Source organism: Eubalaena glacialis, chromosome 10 (genome assembly GCF_028564815.1).
Source record: "Eubalaena glacialis isolate mEubGla1 chromosome 10, mEubGla1.1.hap2.+ XY, whole genome shotgun sequence".
Classification (NCBI taxonomy): Eukaryota; Metazoa; Chordata; class Mammalia; order Artiodactyla; family Balaenidae; genus Eubalaena; species Eubalaena glacialis.
In genome coordinates, this window is record NC_083725.1 from 121,833,078 (window position 1) to 121,853,439 (window position 20,362).

Here is a 20,362-nt window from a genome sequence, read left to right on the forward strand (position 1 = left end):
GGGGGCCGGGGCGCAGGCGGGGACCCGAGACCCCGGGCGCAAGGAGGGCCGCCCACCACTCACCCTCAGAGTCGTAGGTGCAATGCACGCCGCTCTCGGTGCAAACGCTGGCGACAGAAGGGAGATGAGTCTGGGGGTGGAGACTCACCCAGGGGCAGGCAGGCAGGGGAAGCCCCACTGGGGTCCCTGGGGGCCATGCCTCAGCCCCAGAAGTCACACCCTCTCAGGGAGCCCTTCCTATCAATGACCAGAGAAGGCAGTTCGAGCATAGCCACTGAGCCCCCTGGACCTTCTGAAGGCCATTCCCTCTCCAGGGTGTCTTCCCAGAGGTCCTTGGGCCGTGTCACGGCTCAGCTTCCCCTCTGGCCTCTTCCTTCACCCCCAGACCCCCCACCCTCATCCTGCATAAAGGAAGCTCCCTGTTGGACCCCACAGGAAACCCAGGCTGGGGGACCCTCTGGCCCTGAAGGAGGGAGGCTCTGCTGGGGGGTGGCCGGGTGGGGCCTTTCCCCAGTGGCGGAGGGCTGGGCGAATCCCCCACGTGCTCCAGGGTCTTCTCGGCTCCCGCCAAGCGTCTCACCAGTAGTGGCAGTTCTTTTCCAAGGGCACCACGGAGCCCGGCCGGTAGGACTTGCCCTGGACACGGCAGGGCGTTGGTGGGGTCGGGGTTGGGCATGAAGCTACACATCGCATCTGGTCCTCATCGAAGATGGGGGCCTCTGATGGGCACTTGGGGTAGCAGCCTGTGGATCAGAGAGGCCTGAGTCCCAGCCACACCAACTGCCCACTGCCTCACCCCCGCCTCGACTCAGTCCCCAGCCCTGGACCCCATCAGGCCGTGGGGAGCTTGAGGCTATGGCCGCAAAGGCACCACGAGGGGTCAGGAGGAGCCCAGCCTGGCCAAGGGTCCCAGGATCCCCAGGACAAACCTCAGCCCCAACCACCAGCTCCCCAGCACGGCCCCGCCCAGACCAGCAGGGCAGCAGCGCACCTTCCAGGCCGCGGACGTCGTGCAGGTACTGGCCGCGGGGGTTCCGGCAGGTCCTCAGGAAGGGGGCCCCGCAGGGCTGGTAGTGCCACTCGCACTGGCCCTGGGGGTTGTAGTAGTCGCAGAAGAGGGCTGCGGACAACGGGGGCGGGCTCAGGGCCGGGCGCTCGGCCCAGGGGGCCCCGGGTGGAGTGCCGCCCTTGCAAGGACAGCCCCGGGGGGCTCCCCCATACCCCGATCCTTGACCAAGTCCTGTGAGCTGTTCTGAAGACACATCCCTCCTCTGTGCCTCCCAGACGCGGCCTCAGAGGACATGGGCCTAGGATGCCCAGGGACAAGAGGGGGCAGTGGGGAGGGTGGCGGGCTGGCTTGTCGGGGACGCCCACCCACTGCCGCCAGGCTCCATGGAGGGGGTGCTCTAGCTGATTCCCTTCAAGCCCTTCCTCCCCTCGCACATTCAATACCACTCTTGTCACTCCCTGTGTCTCCGCCCCACCCTGACGGACACATCCGTGGGCACTCACGGCAGATGTCCGGGGTCCGCCAGGACACGCACACGCCCGCTTCGTGGCAGGCCTGGGCGTAGGCGGCCACGGCCGTGCAGAAACACTCGCAGTCACCCCCCGAGTCGCAGGCACATGCGTCGCTCACGCAGGCCTCGTAGTACCTGGCCGACTCCACCTACGGGAGAGAGAGGCTTCAGACGCCGGAGGACCCGCCGTCCCTGTGGGCTCCGGGGAATCAATGCAGCTTGGTGTCGGCCTGGGCCGGTTTCCCCTGGCGCTCGTTGTCCCACAAGGCCGGCCAGATGGGTCCTCATGGCCACAGCTGGCCCTAGAGGGTGGCAAAGAGCCACTGCTCCCATTTCTGTCCCTTCTCCCCCAGGTGCCTGGAGGGACACCCCACGTACGTGGGCGTGGCAGGCGCTGAAGGTGGCGCTGTTGATGATGCTGCACTGCTTCTGGGCCCAGGACTTGCGGTACGGGTTGGCGGTGCAGGGGTCCTTGGGGGCCTGGGCGTCCGGGCAGGACGGGGAGAATTTCCAGCTGTTGCCGAACTCCAGCGCGTCGCCCACCACGGACTGGCTCCGCGTGGTGAAGTCGTTGAGGGCATTGTCGTCAAAGTTCCCGCACAGCCCGCAGACCCTCCCCTGCGGATGGACAGACGCAGAGACGGCACAGGCTCAGGGCAAGTGCAGGAGGGGCCCTGCGACCTCACTCGCTCCCCCCCACACCGGCGCCCTCAGGAAGAGCCCCACTGGGCTCTGAAGTCTCCAGGAGGGGAGGGCACAGGAGAAGCAGCCTAGTGGCTATGGAGTGTCCCCCAAAGGCAGGCTCAGGTCCTGACCCAGGACCCACGAGTGTGGCCCAAAGTGGAAGTAGGGTCTCTGCGGATGCGATCAAGTTAGGATGAGGGCATCCTGGACTGGGGGGTGGGTGGCTGATCCAGTGGCCGGTGTCCTTACAGGACGAGGGACACACACAGAGTGAAGACAGTAAAGGGACGTTGTAGGCAGAGGTTGGGATGATAGGGCGCCTGGGGCCACGGAAGCTGGAGGAGGCGGGAAGGATCCTCCCCTTGAGCCTCTGGAGGGAACGTGGCCCTGGGGCATCTGGTTGGACTTAGTGTCCAGACTGTGAGACAAGGGCCACCAGTTAGGGATCATTTCTTCCAGCAGCTGCAGGACCCGGACACGGCCGTGGGTCTCCTACGGTCACCTCCTCTCTATCTCTCTGCCTCTCTGTGTCTCTCTGTTTTTCTATCTCTCTCTGTGTCTCTCTGTGTCTCTCACGCTGTCTCTGTGGTCTCTCTGTCCCCCCACCCGCACACCCGTCTCTGGCCGGCCTGGGCTGGGGTGAAGGCGGCGTGCTTCCAGCGCAGGGCCTCACCTTGAACTCACGCTGTCTCTGTGTCTCTCCATCTCTCTCTGTCTCTGTCCCCCCACCCGCACGCCCGTCTCTGGCCGGCCTGGGCTGGGGTGAAGGCGGCGTGCTTCCAGCGCAGGGCCTCACCTTGAACTCACGCTGTCTCTGTGTCTCTCCATCTCTCTCTGTCTCTCTGTCCCCCCACCCGCACGCCCGTCTCTGGCCGGCCTGGGCTGGGGTGAAGGCGGCGTGCTTCCAGCGCGGGCCTCACCTTGAACTCACACTGTCTCTGTGTCTCTCAATCTCTCTCTGTCTCTGTCTCCCCACCCGCACGCCCGTCTCTGGCCGGCCCGGGCTGGGGTGAAGGCGGCGTGCTTCCAGCGCGGGCCTCACCTTGAACTCACGCCGTCTCTGTGTCTCTCCATCTCTCTCTGTCTCTGTCCCCCCACCCGCACGCCCGTCTCTGGCCGGCCCGGGCTGCGGTGAAGGCGGCGTGCTTCCAGCGCAGGCCTCACCTTGAACTCACGCTGTCTCTGTGTCTCTCCATCTCTCTCTGTCTCTGTCCCCCCACCCGCACGCCCGTCTCTGGCCGGCCCGGGCTGGGGTGAAGGCGGCGTGCTTCCAGCGCGGGCCTCACCTTGAACTCACGCTGTCTCTGTGTCTCTCCATCTCTCTCTGTCTCTGTCCCCCCACCCGCACGCCCGTCTCTGGCCGGCCCGGGCTGGGGTGAAGGCGGCGTGCTTCCAGCGCGGGCCTCATCTTGAACTCACGCTGTCTCTGTGTCTCTCCATCTCTCTCTGTCTCTGTCCCCCCACCCGCACGCCCGTCTCTGGCCGGCCCGGGCTGGGGTGAAGGCGGCGTGCTTCCAGCGCGGGCCTCACCTTGAACTCGGGGCTGAGTCTGAGGAAGATGGTGGTCCCCCTGTCCCACAGCAACACCAGGCTGACATCCGTGTCTACCGCCAGGTAGATGCCCATCTGGCGGATGGAGAAGGGTGGCAGCTGCCCCTGTTCCTTCTCGATCACCTCCACGTTCCCGTCACTCAGCGTCAGCTCGTAGCTCTGCGTGGGGCAGGGCCAGTGAGTGTCTGGGTGAGGACCCCGGCTACCTGTCGAACGGGTCCATGGCCCTGTGGCCCCTGTCCCGGCTCGGCCTTGGGAGCGCGGCCTTCCTGGGGGCTCCCCGCCAAGCCCCCTGCCCACTGCTCACCCCCAGGAAGATCTTGATGGCCTTGGAGCAGGTGGTCCCGGTGGTGCCACAGGGGACGTTCTCGGTGATGACGCGGAAGCCATCCTGGGCGCTGCCGTTCCCCCTGCAGTGGTCCTGGGGAGGCCGGGATGGGACTGAGCGTGCGCCCCGGGGCAGCACAGCCGGCCTGCGGGGCGGCGGGAGAGCTCGGCAGCCACATACCTGAAGCAGCGTGTACTCGCAGTCTCCGCTGAAGCTGTAGCGCTGCCCGTCGAAGGTGAGGTAGTGGCCGTCGCCGTACACCGCACAGGTGGCCGGGCAGGGCTGGTCTGTGCACTGCCACATCCTGCTCTTACAGGTGCTGGGGCAGGGGCGGCAGGCATCAGGCCCAAGCCTCCCTCCTAGAGGGCCAGCTGCCTGCCTGGGTGGCGGCAGGACTTGCCAGCTGGGCTGTACCTCCCGCTGCAGGGAACCCTCCCCCAGATGGGGTCCAAGCCCCTCCCCGTACCAGGTGTTGCAGCCCACCCGGATGATCTGGCCCGGCTGGTAGCTGGCCTCGTTGTGCACACAAGGGCAGTCGGACACAGGGATGCAGCCGCCATCGCCATTGGCCACCAGCCCGTGGGGACACACACAGCCAGGCACACACTGGGAGCTGTACTGTGGAGGGGGGCGGAGCAGACACAGCTTAGTGGACCCCCAGGGCCTGCAGCGGGGCCACAGGGATAGAGGACCAGCAGCCTGCGGGCAGGGGTCCCCCGGGGCCAGCGAGTGGGCTTCTCCACAGGTGCCCATGAGGGCCGAGCAGGTGTGGGATTGTTGGAGGGGGGTCGCTGGGGACACTCACACAGTCCATGTCCAGGGTGTGGCAGCTCTTCTGACAGCCGGCCCCAGCGGCCCCAGGCGTGGTATTGCGGCAGTCGAAGTAGACCATGGGTGGGGTACAGACTGGGGAGGGAGGGGCCATTCAGGGGACCCTGACGCCACCTGCCAGGCTGGCTTGAGGGACGTGTTTCCCGACGGCAGAGTTTGGCCGCCCCGGGGTGAGCGTGTGAGTGCGTGGGCAGGGTGCCCACACTGCTGAGCCCAGAGACGCTGATTGACACCCACCAGCCTCGCTGACTTGTGGGCATTTAACCCCGTACTTAGGTAACTTTATGCAGAGACAACCGAGGGCCCCCTCCCTCCCCCTCCCCCACTCCGGGCTCACCTGGAGCTGGGGCGTGACCTCCGATGCAGGTCAGTGTGCCCTGGGTGCAGGTGCTGCAAGGAGAGAGTGGTCAGAGAGCCCCCCAGCCTCGCCCACCCCACCCCCTCAGCAGGGGCTCTTACCAGATGACCCCCTGCTCGTGCGTCGACTCCCCATCGGGGACCACGGAGCCCCCATGGTAGCAGGGGCAGCTGGTGGCCGGCACACACTTGCCCATATCATCCAGGAAGGTGCCGTCAGGGCAGGTGCAGCCATCCACGGGAACGAAGCTGACGCTGCAGGTAACGTCCGTGTCACTCCGGGCCCGGCAGGTGGGCTGGCAGGTGCTGATGTTGTAGAGGTAGGTCAGCGACTTGGGGCAGGTGGTCATGGGCTTTGCTGCAGGATGCCAGGAGGGGGCAGCACTCAGGACAGGGCCGGCCCCCCTGGCTTCCCTGTTCCCGCCAGGCCCTTCGTCCTTGATGGGGTCCCGGGATACTGGCCTGGGCGCTCCTTGGCCTCTGAGCCTGGTTGGGGGACGGGGGCCATGGGCCATCCACCCTGGGACACTCACTGCACACGCCGTCCCGCCAGCCGCCGAGCAGCACGCCCCGGGCGGCGCAGGCCCGCACGTAGGAGGACAGGGCCGCGCACATGCAGTCCTCACTCTTCTCACAGCTGCACGTGTCAAACATGCAGTTCTGGGGGGGCATCGGGACGTCAGGGACACCAGGCCACACACGGTGAGCTTCCCCCCCGCTGCTGCCAGAGCCCCTGCCTCCCCAGGACCCCTCCCCGAGCCTCACGGGGGGTCCCACTAACGTGCACAGAGCATCTTGCAGTCACACCCCTGGGCTGGGGGGCGGGGGTGCTGGAAGGACCACAGCCCCTCATCTCTGTGACCCAGCAGTCCAGCCCTGTGTAGTCAGCCTTAGACACCAGTTTCTCATCTGCACCCCGGGGCCAGCGGGCTACTCACTCCCTGGGTGTAGCCCCTGTGCCTAGCGTGGAGCAGGAGGACAGGGCGGGCTCAGAACCGCAGTAGGTGGGTGAGCGAGTGAGTGAGTGATGGATGAATGAGAGTGGATGAATGAGTGAATGAATAAACGAGTGAATGAATGAGTGAGTGGACGAATGAGTGAGTGGATGAATGAGTGAGTGGATGAATGAGTGAATGAATAAACGAGTGAATGAATGAGTGAGTGAGCGAATGAGTGAGTGAATGAATGAGTGAGTGAATGAATGAGTGCGTGGATGAATGAGTGAATGAGTGAGTGGATGAATGAGTGAATGAATGAGTGAGTGGATGAATGAGTGAGTGAATGAGTGAGTGGATGAATGAGTGAATGAGTGAGTGGATGAATGAGTGAATGAATGAGTGAGTGGATGAATGAGTGAGTGAATGAGTGAGTGGATGAATGAGTGAATGAGTGAGTGAGTGAATGAATGAGTGAGTGGATGAATGAATGAGTGAGTGGACGAATGAGTGAGTGGATGAATGAGTGAGTGAGTGGATGAATGAATGAGTGAGTGGACGAATGAGTGAGTGGATGAATGAGTGAATGAATGAGTGAGTGGATGAATGAATGAGTGGATGAATGAATGAGTGAGTGGACGAATGAGTGAGTGGATGAATGAATGAGTGGACGAATGAGTGAGTGGACGAATGAGTGAGTGGACGAATGAGTGAATGGGGGTGGGAGAAACTGGAGGTTGAGAGACCGGCTGGGCCCAGATGCTGCTGCCACGGCCCTGGGGACCCTGAGGGTGGCCGAGTGGTCCAAGGGTAGAGGCAGGTGGGTGGCGTTACCGAGTAGTAGGCGCTGGGGTTCACAGCAGCGTGACACCGGGTGAAGGGGCCGTGGGGGTCTGTCAGCCGCGAGCACCAGTGCTGAGCGTACTTCTCTGTGGACAGAGGAGGGGGGCGGTCAGCGAGGCTGCACAGTCGTGTCAGGCGGCAGCTACGTGGAGGTGAGCAGCTTTCCTTTTAGCCGGAATTCCTGATGCTCCGTATAAAGGAGTTCCAGGGGTGAGCAGACCTAGGCTACTTCCCGAGTGCCCCCCAGCCTGGTCCCGCCAGGAGAGGAGGCAAGGAGGGTGGGCCTCCACTCCCCCCAGCACCCTGATCCCCTCCTCCCGGGGCTCACCCAGCCAGAACAACGCACGTTGACTCTGCCTGTTTACCTACCACCTGACTCCCCCTTCAGGCCGGGCCCCCAAGGAGCCCATGCTCAGACCTCTGGCCCAGGGGCCCCAGCACCAGGTTGGCCCGCGAGGCTGCTGGACACACATACCATTCTCCACGCTGAGGGAGCAGGGGTCCTCGAAGCCGTTCTTGACATTGGGGCAGGCGGCCTGGGTCTTCCAGGTGTTGGCGAAGGCGGCGGCCGTGCCCTCCACCACGCCGCTGATGGTCCGGAAGTCGTCGGCCTGGTTCTGGTTGAAGTTCCCGCACAGGCCTGGGGGCGGGGGTGGCGTGAGGCCCCTGTGTGCTGGGCTGTGGAGGGTGGGCTCGGGTGCTGGGTGGTGACCCTCTTACCGCAGGTCTGCCCCCGGAGCTGGGGCGCCAGCCTCACGAACACCTGCATGACGGGCACCAGCTGGATGTCCAGCTGCAGGCCCAGCTGGGTCTGGGCGATGATGAAGAAGGTGGAGGGTCTGAAGAGCGTGACGTTGGCTGCAGACATAGGGGACCAGGTCTCAGTGGGCGCAAGGGGCGGGGCTGTCAGGGGGTGGGGCAGGGCAGGCGCCCTCACCTGCCGAGAGGGGCAGCTGGGTGTAGATCTGGTTCACAAACACCTCCCCGCTGGCCTTTACCACGAAGACCTGAAGAAGCACAACAGGACTCACGATGGCCTCCCCAGGGCAGAGGAGGGCTGATGACCTGGCCCCCCATCCCCCAGGCTCAGCCTGCTCTGCTAAGCTTTCCGCGAGGACCGGACCTTTTTTTGGCGACATGAAAACCAAAGAGATTTACTAAAGTAAAAAAGTCAACTTCAGCAGAGCAGCTTCCTGGCCTCATGGGGGAGGTGTGGAGGCCCCATGCCAGTCCCTGAGCTGTTCCCTTTGGGGACGGTCACTCAAAAGAGCCACAAGAGGTGGAAGCAGGGAGTCAGTGGGAGGGTCCTCGGGCCGTGCCTGGGCCACCTGCTGCCCATGTGGGATCAAGGGCTCGGGCAGAGGTCACTTGCCGTGAAGGACACCCCCAACCCCAGGGTCTGCACTCACCATGTGCCCCCCGCCCAGGATCAGCGTCAGGCTCTTCAGGCAGGTCTCGCTGTCGGTCAGCCCACACCTGCGCAGCTCGGCCAGCACGGTGAAGGTGCTGCTGTCACAGGGCTGGAAACACAGGTCCTCACCCAAAGCTCAGCGGCCCCCAGCCCGCCTCATCCTCCCCTCCCCACCACCTGTCCGCCCGCCCAGAGCTGGGGTGGTTTCCTGGAGGACTCGGCATTTGGGATCCCGCGGTGGCCCCAAATGCAGCACCTACATGCAGCCCAGGCTGGGCAAGGACACGTGGACCCACGGCCTGAAAGCCGCTCTGTCCGGGGAGGACCCTGGGCCCACGCACCTTGGCCAGCACGTAGCTGCAGTCCCCGTGTACCGTGTACTGCCTCTCGTCAAACGTGGAGAAGTGGGCACCGCCCAGCACCGAGCAGGTGCCCGGGCACTGCACCTCCTGGCATCTCCACCAGCCTCCAGAGCAGGTGCTGAGAGCAGGGAGCGACCACGTGGGTGCCGGCCCCCGGGAGCAGCCCGCCCCCCCAAGATGGCAGGTAGACTTGCCCAGGCCTGCCTGCATCACCACATAGACTGGAGCCCATCAGCGCCTGCCCAGAGAGCCACTGGCCTCTGCCCGGGGACCTGCGTGGGAGGGGACGAGCAGCCCCGGGGCCACAGCCCCCAGAGGGGCCGGCCCGGGCGCATCCAGGGGGACCAGACGGCAGGGGCCGTCCCTGGGCATCTCCAGGGGGAGGGGAGGGCAGGGGCCCAGGGTCCTACCAGTTGGTGCAGTCTGTGGAGTAGCCGGTCCCTGGAGTGTAGGTGGCCCCGTTGTACACACAGGAGCACTGGGGCACCGGGATGCAGCCAGCGTGGCCGATGTCATCCAGCACCGTCCCTGCAGAGGCAGGCAGGCCACGTGGCAGGTGCCGGACTGTGTCTACCACGTGAGTGTGTGGAGGGGACAGGCCCTCTGCCCACAGTGGCCCTGCCCTAGAGGGTTCCTCAGACCCAGGGGCCCAGGGACGCCTCGGGCCACGTCAGAGGGGCCTTCCTTCCTGAGCACCCACAATGCATCTGTGTGATTCCGGGGGGCCAGAGGGGGTGGGGCTCCATCTCACCCTCGGGGCAGAAGCAGCCAGCGACGCAGTGGTCCTCACAGAGCCGTGAGTGCTCGGGGTTGGAGCAGGTGTCCGTGCAGGGCGACCCACACTCGCGGTACTGCATGTTGAGGGGGCACGTCTGGGCTGCAGGGAGGGGGATGGGGCCCACGTCACGCCCTGCCCCTGCCTCCGGCCCGAGAAGGGACCGCATGGCGGGGCCGGGGCCACGCAGGGCACTCACGGCAGAGCTGGGGGCGCCGCCAGTCCAGGGGCAGCCCCCCGGCGTGCGAACACTGGCGTGAGTACTCGGCAAGGGTGTGGCAGAGGCAGCTGGTGGGGTCGGCCTGGTCACAGTGGCAGAGATCTTGCCGGCAGGCCTCCAGGTGGCTGCTGGTGTCCACCAGGGCGGCACAGCCCGAGAAGAGCTCGCTGCTCAGCATCTCCTCGCAGACGCCCTGGGGCAAAGCCGGGGCGCTCGGTCCAGGCTCTGGAACATCCCCTGGCTCACGGCCCCCTCCTCGACTTGTCCCCGGGGCCGTGGGAGCAGGACGCCACCCCCGTTCACTCTGGGACTTACAAAACCGGTCAAGCAGTTCGTGGGGGGCTCAGGGGCAGGGTCCTGACACTGCTCCGTGGGGCCGTCCATCTTCTGCAGATTCCCAAACTCGGTGGAGGTCAGCTTGACGTCTGCCAGAAGCGAACACCGGGCTCCTCGCAGGCTCCCAGCACCCCTTGCTCGGGGCGACCGGGCTACGCCTGCCTTCCCCTTCAACACTGCCAGTTTAAGTGGCGGCTACACAGGACTTTCGGGGAGTCTGGAGATGAAATGAGGAACTCCCGGGCATTCGGGGCTGCAGGGCAGCGGGTTGAGGTCCGTTAACTGATGCTCCGCTGGCCCAGGGCTGGAGAGTGACCCTGGGCCCCTGCCGGCCACTGCTGGGCACTCGGGCAGGCTTCCCCTGAGGGAGTCCCTTACGGATGGGCTCTGCGTGGGGCTTCATGGGCCTGACAGTGGGGACCCTGGGATCGGGGCTGCAGCGGGTGTGGGTCACATAAAAGGCCACTGCTTGGCAAAGTCTCAAGGACCAAGAAGCAGAGACAGGGTCTGGATGGAGGCCGGTCCTCGGTTTCAGAAGAGGGTGTGTGACGGGCACTGAGAACAGGAGGCCTCAGCGGGGGCTGCCCCGCTGAGCGCGTGTGCTGGGTGGGATGGGGTGGGGGTGAGTGCATGTGAGCGCACGCCGTGCGTCTGTGCGTGCCGGGGCGTGCCAGAGTCTGTGCACATGTGTGTGGTGTGGGTGCGTGTGCATGCTGGACCTCGAGTGTGTGGGTCTGCGTGCACGTGTGGGTGCGTGCACATGTGTTGAGACTGAGACCTCTGACTTGGGACCCTGGAAGGCAGGCTTCCAGGGAGCACAGAGATGGAGCAGGCAGCAGGGAGGGGGGCTCACGCCCCGCGGCTTACTGTGGGAGAAGAACTCGTTGAAGATGGGGACGCCATTGAAGTCTCCGCAGAGCCCGCAGGTCTGGTTGGCGTACTTGGCGTCCAGCTCCAGCTGCAATGAGAGGACGCCTCAGGCTCCAGCCGTGCCAGGGACACCCCCGGACCAGAAGGACAGACGAGGTTCCCAAGGCTGGAGCAGCTGGGCCTCCTCACAGAGGACCCTCCCCACTTGCTCCACGCAGTTGGGACCCGGAGCAGGGGGTCTGTCCTGGAGGAAACGACCCCCACACGCAGGGTCTCCATCAGGGGTGTGGACCCTGGGGCCCCGTTAGCATCTGGGCCCCCATCCTCACTGCCGTGGGGCCGGGGGTGTCTGGATTTCCCACCCTCCTTCTCCCAGAGCACCTTGTTCCCTCCCTGGGGGGGCTGCCAGGCTGGAGGCATGTGCCTGGTCCCCCGACCCCGGCCCCCCACCTCACCAGAAGGCTGTCATCCTGGTTCCACATGAAGACCAGGCCCAGCTTGGCCGCCACCTTCACGTAGCTGCTGCTCTGCTCAATGAGGACTCCGGAGTGGCTGAAGGGCAGCTGAATTCTGCGGAGAGAGGGCCCAGCTGAGGCGCCATAGGGCACCAGGGGGCGGGCAACATAGGTCTGGACCTCAGGCAGGGAGGGTCCCTTCAGTCACACGTGTGACAAGGTCAACACGCCCACAAGAGCCTGGAGCTCTGGCATCAGAAGAGCGAGGAAGGGGCCACTTCCGGGGGCAGAGTGAGAGCCTGAGCCCCTGGGCGGGGCAGGGGGCCGAGCATGGGGGCCTGGGGGGCACCGCACCCGGCCCCACTCTTGGGACAACTGCACTTCCCTCCCCCGACGGCCCAGAAGCATCCTCGCCGTGCGGGGCCCAGACTCACGGGCGGCCGTTGACCAGCACGGAGCCCTTTGTCAGCTCGACGACCATGCCGTCAAGCTTCATGGTGACCCTGCTGGGCGCGGTGGCGTTGGGGCCTGGGCCGCGGCGGAGCTGAAGGTTGAAGTCCTCGTAGGCGGCACCGCAGTGCGCGGAGAAGACGTAGTTGCACAGCCCGGGGAAGCGGAAGACGTCGCCATCGAAGGTCTTGTAGTGGAAGTTGCCCCACGTGCTGCACACCCGCCCTCCGTGCGCCGCGTTCAGGGCTGTGGGCCGAACAGAGCAGGGCCTTTCCGAGGGCGCCGAGTCTGGGACACCTGGACCTCCCAAAACCTGGGCCCTTATCCACCTGGGAAGCCGCGGTCCCCCTGCCCCCCCACCAGGTCTGACAAGGCAGAGCTCGGCCAACACAGCCCCCGGCCTGGCCTCTCGGGGTCTCACCTCGCACCAGGGGGGTGCTCCTCAGAGGCGGGTGGATGGTCACCCCGTGGAGGGAGTTGCCTGTGGAAACAGGGCGGGTGACGCACAGCCCTCACCCCCACCGCCCTTTGGTGGCTCCGCGACTGCTCGGATCTGGCGGACTCCAGATCTGGCTCCGGCTTCTGCCGTGTATATGGCCTCCCGGCCGGTGTGAACACCAAGGCCAGCGGGCACCACTGTGGGCTGAGAGCAGAGCACCCCAGGGGCCCCAGCTCTCACACCACGTGGCCCAGAATGCTGTTTGCACTGGGGCTTCCTTGCTCCCGGGATCTGAAAAATGCCTGAATCAATACCTGGAGACGGGCTTCCCTGGTGGCGCAGTGGTTGAGAATCTGCCTGCCAATGCAGGGGACACGGGTTCGAGCCCTGGTCTGGGAAGATCCCACATGCCGCAGAGCAACTAGGCCCGTGAGCCACAACTACTGAGCCTGCGCGTCTGGAGCCTGTGCTCCGCAACAAGAAAGGCCGCGATAGTGAGAGGCCCGCGCACCGCGATGAAGAGTGGCCCCCGCTTGCTGCAACTAGAGAAAGCCCTCGCACAGAAACGAAGACCCCACACAGCCATGAATAAATAAATAAATAAGTAAATAAATAAAGGAGTTCCTTAAAAAAAAAAAAAAAGTACCCCTAAAAAAAAAAAAAAAAAAAAATACCTGGAGACTGTCATGCAGAGCGAAGTAAGTCAGAAAGAGAAAAACAAATATCGTATATTAACGCATATTTGTGGAATCTAGAAAAATGGTATAGATGAACCGGTTTGCAAGGCAGAAATAGAGACACAGACGTAGAGAACAAACGTATGGACACCAAGCGGGGAAAGGGGGGTGGGATGAATTGGGAGATTGGGATTAACATATATACACTACTATGTATAAAATAGGTAACAACTGAGAACCTGCTGGATAGCACAGGGAACTCTACTTCGCTTTGCTGTACGGTAGAAACTAACACAACATTGTAAAACTATACCCCGATTAAAAAAAAAAACAAATGCATCAGCAGCTACGGACAATCCCTTGGGTGCTGACATCAGGCACAGGTGCGCCTCCCTGGGAGTCCCTTTTGGGGACATGCAAACTGAGGTGGCTGGGTCTGTCCCCGAGCCTCCCCTTGCTCTGGGGTGTCTGGCCACGCTGGGGGCTGACCCTCACCTGCCCTGCCACCACTGGAGTATCAGGTGTTAACTCCAGGGAGAAAGGGACATTCTGTGAGTTCCCAGCGAGCCTGTCACCCTGTCTCAGCCAGGCCGGATGGGGATGGCAAGCAGCCTGCAGGGCCCAAGGTGAGTGGCCCATGGCCCCTCAAGGGTTCTTTGACTGCTGGGGCGGGGCGGGGGCTCTGACAGGTGGGGGGTCCACTCACCGCCAGGCCGCTGGGGGGCAGGAGGGAGGTCCGGGTACTCATATCCGAGCTCTGCAGCGCTGCCCCGGGCCTGGCCTTTGGGAAGAGGAGAGGGCGCTGGGCCTGAGCCGGCCGAAGGACCCGCACATCCTCTCAGAGGATGCACGGAGGGAGGGACGGAAGGTCCGGATGGTGGGGTTCTCTGTGCGGACGGGGGCACTGTCCGGGAGGACCTCTTCCCGGCTGCCGAGCCTCTGAGGTCACCCGGGCCCACGGTTGGGCCGCCACTCCCTTGACCTCCCCCTCAGGTGGCCCCATGAGCATGTGGCGGTGTCCCCGGCCCCATGAGCATGTGGGGGTGACCCCGGCTGGTCTCTCCAGGGGCCATTCCTTCGTTCACTGTTCATTCATGCCCACCGAGTGTCCACCAGGGCCCAGCCGCTGGTGCCCTGCTCAGGACGTAAGGGGACAGGCAGGCAGCCCCCGTCCGGGGGCATCCCATCTACCGAGGGAGCAGACAGTAAAGTCGCGGGTCTGCTGCAGCTGGTCCAAAGGCAACCAGAGCTCTGGAGGAAAATTCAGAGCCTGTTGGGGATCTGGGACCAAGAGTGGGGACAGAGCTGCACCCAAAATGGGGTGCTCAGGGCCACTGCACAGGTAGGGGCCCAGCGCCGTGGAGGCCAGGCAGGCAGGGCCCGGGACAGGCAGTGTCGGCCCGGAGGCCACCCCAAGGACTTCATATCTGGGGTCCTCAGAGGCCGTTCCAAAGGTGCAGAATGTCGTCAGACACAGGCTTGCCATGATCCTGCACAGAGCTGGCATGGCAGGAGGGTGCCCAGCCCCCCACCCAGAGGGGGAGGCCCAGCCCTCCACTGGATGGGGGGCTGACCCAGGGAGCACAGTTTCACTCACTGGTGTTCTGGCCCCATTTCTCAGATCACCCGGGACAACCTGGACTCATGCTCGCCACGTGTCCAGGGAACATCCAGTGGGGCAGCCCTGCCCGGAGTACTCGAGGGAGAGCTTCCCAGTTCTGGGACCGTCTGGCAGCAGCGGGAGACTGGGGACTGGGATGTGCGAGCCGCCTGGGGCAGTGGGGACCTTGGCTAACATGTCATGTTCCCCAAGCCGCCGTTCCGGGAGCCTGGGAGCCACCCCTCACCCATCCAGGGCCCAGCTATCCCCTGGGAAACAGAGGAGGGAGGTGGAGGCCCAGATGGGGAGGGGCCTCCGAGGACCATGGAGACTGTGAGCCTCCCTTATCACACCTTCCAGCCGGGACTGAGCCCACCATAGAGAACCAGACAGGGAAAGTGACCCGGTGAACCGGGGATGCCCGGGGGGGTGTCCCAGGCAGGTGGGCAGCTCTGCCAGGCTGGCCCAGGAGTTCGAGAGTCTGCTCAGACCAGGCTTGGCAGGGGGCAGAGGGCAGAGAGCAGCAGAGACGCACGTGTGGATGAGATCTTGCAGCCAGGGGCTCATGGACGCTGGGCTGCTCCCACCCCCTAACCCCCACAGGGACCCCGCAGCCCCCAAGAACCCCTCCCCAACTCCAAAAGCTGGAAGCCGCTGGAGCGGGCGCCAAGCTGGAAGAGCCGCTCACGGATGCACTCAGCTTGACCAGAGCCCAGGACGAGGCCTCAGAGCTGCCTGCTGCCCGCTGGGGGCCAGGGCCACCCTAGGATTTGGGGGGACCCCAGGGGCCCCAGGCCATGGTCAGGGCCAGCCTGGGAAAGCCAGCATGAGCCTTACCTGTGTGCTGGGCACAGGCCAGAGTGAGGCCCAGGGCCCAGAGCAGGGCCAGCTTCCTCCGGCCGGCACCCATGGTGTGTGGGGGGAGAAGTCCCCAGGGCAGCCTCTGAGGAGGGCTCTGAGTCTGCAGGAGCCTTTTGTAGTCCCAGAGCTGGCTCCAGCCCCACTGGCCTCACGTGGGAGGGTGGGGCAGGGCCTGTGGTTCCCCTCACCCAGGTAAACAGTGGGCACTGGCTACGGGCTGGCCGGCAGCTGAAGACAGGCAGGGATGGGTGTGTCTGCCAGGTGGGACGTGGTTCCTGAGGGTCCCCCAGTCCTGGCCTCAGGCATCCTCCACCACGCCCCTGCCCCTGGACCTTCCCTGGGCACTCTCCCGTGCAGCCGGACCCCTGAGTTCCTGACACCTGGAGTGGCCACTGGCATCTTCCCTGCTGCTGGGGCTGCTGGGGCCAGCCCCACCCTCACTGGAGAAGGGCTCAGGGCACGGCGCCCCCGGTGACAGGACCCCGCCCCACAGTGCAGCCCCCCGACCAGCACTGCCTGGGAGCCTGGCCGTGCTCCAGCTGGGCGGGTGACCCCAGGCCGGCTCCAGTCACAAGTGGGCCTGTGGCCTCGAGGGGCAGGGGTGGCTGAGTCCACTGAGCTGGAGAGATGCCGACTGAACCAGCCCAGAAAGTGGCCCAGTGGTCTTGGCCCTGATGGGCTCTGGTTGAGAAAGCACCCAGGTGTGATGGACACCCGGCCTCAGACAGTGGGTGTGCGAGCCCTGGGCCTATCAGGGAGCCAGGCGCTGCGGCTGGACCTCCGCCCCAGGGGTCCACACACCCCCACCAAGGCTGGCGGCTCCACTGCCACAGGTGGGCCCAGCCAGGAAGCTCTACGTGGGGCGGAGTGGCAGCAAGGTGAGCAGGAGGGGCTGGGCTGGGTCCCCACCATGCTGGGCAGGGGTCTGGGGGCAGGGGGCGCCCTGGAGCTGATCCGAGCACTTGCTTCCGGCTCGCCTGAGGCCTGTCCCAAGCTCCTTCTGGTCACCTTGTTTTTGGTCCCTGAGCCATCCCCTCCTCATGCCCCAAATGGGCCCTGGTACCTGGTAGAAAGAATGCCTCACACATAACAGGAGAGAGGGGGAGGGACACGGTGGGTGAGTGAGTGAAGGAGTGAGAGTGTAAGAGAGTGAATGAATGAGTGAATGAACGAGTGAGTGAATGAACGAGTGAATGAATGAGTGAGTGAGTGAATGAACGAGTGAGTGAGTGAGTGGGTGGGTGGGTGGGTGGGTGATCACATAGCAGGGAGCGTGGATGCGGGTTGAAGGGAGCTGGCGCCACCTCCGTGCCCCCCCACCCCCCCCACCCCCCCTGCAGGCTGGTGTATCACGTCCTCACCCTCCCCGGCACGGCTGCCTGGCTCTAGAGCTTGACAGCACGTCACCTGGTGCTGAGCAGGGCAGGCCCCTAGGGGCAGGCCGAGGGGACCAGTCTGTCTCCAAAGGGCTGTGCAGGTTTTGTGGTTAGGATATTGGACACTGGGAACCAGTGCCTTGGTGGGGAGGCTCAAGGGCCTGCAGCTGGGGGCCAGACCCAAGCTGAGGGAAGCATGAGTGACATGGTCCTCCCCTCCCCACGACCCCAGGAAGGCAGGGAGGCAACAGGTCAACCAGTGTCTACGGCGTAGGGCACAGGCCTGAGTCCACACCTCGCCCCCGACCCATCTGAGTCACCAGGCACGCCCTGCGCCGGGGTTAGCATCCCTTCCCGGGGTGGGGGAACCCATAAGAGGGACCCATGGAGAGGGGGTCTGGAGTCGGGGCAGGTGTGGGACCAGTGACCCAGCCTTGAAAACCAGGGGCCTTCTTCCCTGTGACCTCCCCGAGCCCAGTGGGGGCTGTGGAGGGGTGGGGGGCTGGAAGGGGTCCCTTAAAGCAGTGGGGCAGTGATTCCACCCTCCTGCTCTCAGGGGCCTTCACGCTTAGTGAGGGCAGCACAGGGGAAGGGGCACGGCCGGGGTGAGCCTTGGCCACCCCCAGTTTCCTCATCTGAAAAGGGGGTCCATGAAAACCCCTGCAGGAAGAGGGTTCATGTCCAGGGGTTCACAGTAGGGTGCTGTGTGTGGGGAGCGGGAGCCACACATGGGGATGCAGCTCGCCCAGGGCGGTGGCCCCAGAAGCCTTTGCTCCCCCAGGTTCCCCGGGGGCCGCACAGCCTGCACCTGGGCTGCTGCCAGCCCCCCACCCGGACCTGATAAACCAGCGGGTTTACTAGAGAGCAAGGCAGTGCTTGTTTGGACAGAGGGCTGGGGTCCAGCCCTGACAGGATCGCCCAAGCATTGCCGTGGCAACAGGAGGACGGTGGAGGGATGTGGGGATGGGATGCAGGCCAGGCCGCTGACTCACTCTGGCAGCTCTGATTTGGGACCGGAAGCGGCCATCAGATAGCTCCTATTTGTATGAGGGACTGACCCAGGTGAGGATGAAACGCCCACCAACCCGGATCCGGCCAAGAACAGAGCCCCACGGGTGGGCAAGGAGCCTATGGGTGGGAGGTGCGAGTCCAGCGCTTTCCTCTTGGGGCGGGTGGTGTCCTGCGACCCCCGGGGGCAGCATGTTCCTCACAGCTCTCTCCTCAGACGCATGACATGGTGGAGAAGCGGCCCCCATGACCCTCAGGACCCTGGGCTGCCTGACCCTGACCCTGATCCTGACCCTGGCCTAGCCCAGCCCAGCCCAGCTGTTCCTGGCCAAGGTGACCAAGGCAGGGGACGCTGGCTTCAGCATTGCCTGCCCAGGGCTGGCACTCCTCCCCCACGCCTGTCCCTTCCTTTCCAGTTTCTGGGCATGGCCGAGGTCCCAACGCAGGTGACCTGCAGGGCCGTTGGGGTCACTCTGCTGTAGCTGCAGGACCTGGGGGCTGAGCCACCCCCGCAGCCTTCTTCGGGCCCGACGCTCCCACCTCCCTCAGCCCACGCAGGCTGCAGGGCAGAGGCTCTGTCCTGGGGGACAGGTACAGCTTGGGGGCAGGAAAAGGGGGCAGCTTCACGGCCCTTCCCATGTGGGACTCTGCGGGGTTGGCCTCCTCCCCTCCAGGGCGAGGACGTGAGCACAGCGGGATCCGACTGGCTGCGCAGACCGTCCGGCTGGAGTGGCCAGGCAGCCGGACCCAGTCCTCCCTCCCCTATAGCCCGGTGCTCTCGAGGGGCTGCGGTGCGGGGGAGACTTGACTTCCACCCTTCCACCTGGGACACATCTCCAACCCGGAGGTCAACACCTGCACCCCAAACGCCAGGTCCCTCCAACTCCCTGCCCTGGGAGAAGAGCCAGGCCTGGACCAGCCGCACGTCTTAAAGCAGACAGTCAGCTGTGGCTCCCGTTTTCTGCTGAGACTGCGGGGTGGACGGCTGTCTCCAGTGGACACTTTGTCAGCCCCGTCTCGGACGCCAGCCTGGTGGCAGCCCTGGTGGGCCGGGCACACTTCTTGGAGGCTTCACTGTATAATTCAGTCCATAGAAAACCAAAAACTCCTGAGGGGTGGGAACTGTGGTTATCCCTGCTTTTTGGATGACACAGATGGGAGGCACCTGACCTCAGAGGGACCAACTGGAATTCGAACCCAGGGCCTGGGGCTCCAGACAGTGGGAGGAGGTGGTATCCTGGCCCTGAAACCCATCAGCTGTGTAGCCCTGGGCCAGCACATCACCCTCTCTGTGCCTCGGGCATCTCATCTGGAAAATGGTGATCGTAGGAGCACAGCTCAGAGGGCTGTTGCCCCGAGGACAAACCAATTGATGCATCAGGGAAGCATCCTCTGAGCTGCGTCTGGTCCCCCGGAAGAGCCCCTGCCGCCCTCGCAGCGGTCACCTCCAGGAGACTTCAGGCAAGTTGAGGGACCTCATGAAGCTCCCGCTTTCTCTTCCTGAAACGGGGTGATGATGCCGCGCTGGGTCATCCCTTCGACTTTCTGCACATTTTAACACATCTGGAATCTCGGTGCATTGTCAGCCTACCCGCACCATGACAATCAAACAGGCAGCACCTTCCTCTCTCAGCTGCACCTAAAATCACAGCACAGTTTCTCATCAATGTTGGCTTAGCATCCGTGACCCACAGCCACTCCTGACACAGGGGACACTGTGAGGCCGAGGGTGCGGCCTGATGTCATAGATGCGGAAACCAGCAGTTTGGGGAAAGTTTACCACGTAGCCCGTGTGACAGAGAATGATTTCAGGGTAAAGACAGATGGAACCCCTCTAACCTTCGAAGAGGAAGTGGGCGCCACCTTGGCAGGGAGGCGCTGGGAACCTGTGATAGCTTACAGGAATTATGCTGTTGACAGAAAGGGCAGGGTGGCTTCAGAGTTGCTCCAAGCCGGGAACTTCCTTGATAAGGAGGACGGCGTCCTAATCCCTCTTGCTTGGCTTTGGGGCACAAGGGGGAGAGGGCCATCTGGAAGATGCCCACGGGTGGGGTCAGCCTCCCCGGGCCGAGGAGCCAAGACCCTCCCGGGACCGGTGGCGGGGGCGGGGGGGCACGGGGGATGCTCTCTGAGTGGCGGGAGAAGGGAGCGGAGAGTGAGTGTGGTTTCGTGGCGGGGCTGCACTGATTTGGAGGCTTCCAGCACGTGTTTGTTTATCTGCATCACTGGGCAAACAGAATTCCTCCCGAGATCTGACCTGCTTCCCCAGATCCACAGCTGTAGATGAAGGGCAGTGAGGCCCCCGCTTGCTGCTGACAGCGGCTCCCCCCCTCCCCCCACAGCTGAGCCCCTCTCTGCCCAGGCCTGGGCGGGGCAGTGCTGGCCCTGGAGTCCCTCATCTCCCTGGGCCCAGCTCGGCTCCTGGGAGCCCCCGCCCGCCTCCTCCTGCCCCAGAAAACACAAAGGCCCTCAG

The 20,362-nt window shown here is 64.3% G+C and overlaps 1 protein-coding gene across 1 annotated transcript in view; it reads right to left on the reverse strand.

Moving 5' to 3' along the window:
• The window catches only part of MUC5B (mucin 5B, oligomeric mucus/gel-forming), a 94,851-nt gene extending 81,059 nt beyond the window's left edge, over window positions 1-13,792 (reverse strand). The window contains exons 1-27 of the mRNA XM_061203814.1: window positions 13,751-13,792; window positions 13,540-13,656; window positions 12,451-12,571; window positions 12,350-12,409; window positions 11,913-12,174; window positions 11,479-11,593; window positions 11,021-11,111; window positions 10,133-10,242; window positions 8,802-8,900; window positions 8,459-8,569; window positions 7,987-8,056; window positions 7,770-7,907; window positions 7,525-7,689; window positions 7,041-7,135; window positions 5,805-5,931; window positions 5,374-5,629; window positions 5,252-5,304; window positions 4,889-4,989; window positions 4,550-4,701; window positions 4,264-4,402; window positions 4,063-4,176; window positions 3,735-3,914; window positions 1,899-2,138; window positions 1,513-1,669; window positions 992-1,120; window positions 581-743; window positions 64-107 (exon numbers count right to left, since the gene is read on the reverse strand). Of these exons, the coding sequence (XP_061059797.1) occupies window positions 64-107; window positions 581-743; window positions 992-1,120; window positions 1,513-1,669; window positions 1,899-2,138; window positions 3,735-3,914; window positions 4,063-4,176; window positions 4,264-4,402; window positions 4,550-4,701; window positions 4,889-4,989; window positions 5,252-5,304; window positions 5,374-5,629; window positions 5,805-5,931; window positions 7,041-7,135; window positions 7,525-7,689; window positions 7,770-7,907; window positions 7,987-8,056; window positions 8,459-8,569; window positions 8,802-8,900; window positions 10,133-10,242; window positions 11,021-11,111; window positions 11,479-11,593; window positions 11,913-12,174; window positions 12,350-12,409; window positions 12,451-12,571; window positions 13,540-13,656; window positions 13,751-13,792 (3,451 nt within the window). The remainder of the gene's footprint in view (window positions 1-63; window positions 108-580; window positions 744-991; window positions 1,121-1,512; window positions 1,670-1,898; window positions 2,139-3,734; window positions 3,915-4,062; window positions 4,177-4,263; window positions 4,403-4,549; window positions 4,702-4,888; window positions 4,990-5,251; window positions 5,305-5,373; window positions 5,630-5,804; window positions 5,932-7,040; window positions 7,136-7,524; window positions 7,690-7,769; window positions 7,908-7,986; window positions 8,057-8,458; window positions 8,570-8,801; window positions 8,901-10,132; window positions 10,243-11,020; window positions 11,112-11,478; window positions 11,594-11,912; window positions 12,175-12,349; window positions 12,410-12,450; window positions 12,572-13,539; window positions 13,657-13,750) is intronic.
• Window positions 13,793-20,362: the final 6,570 nt, after the last annotated feature.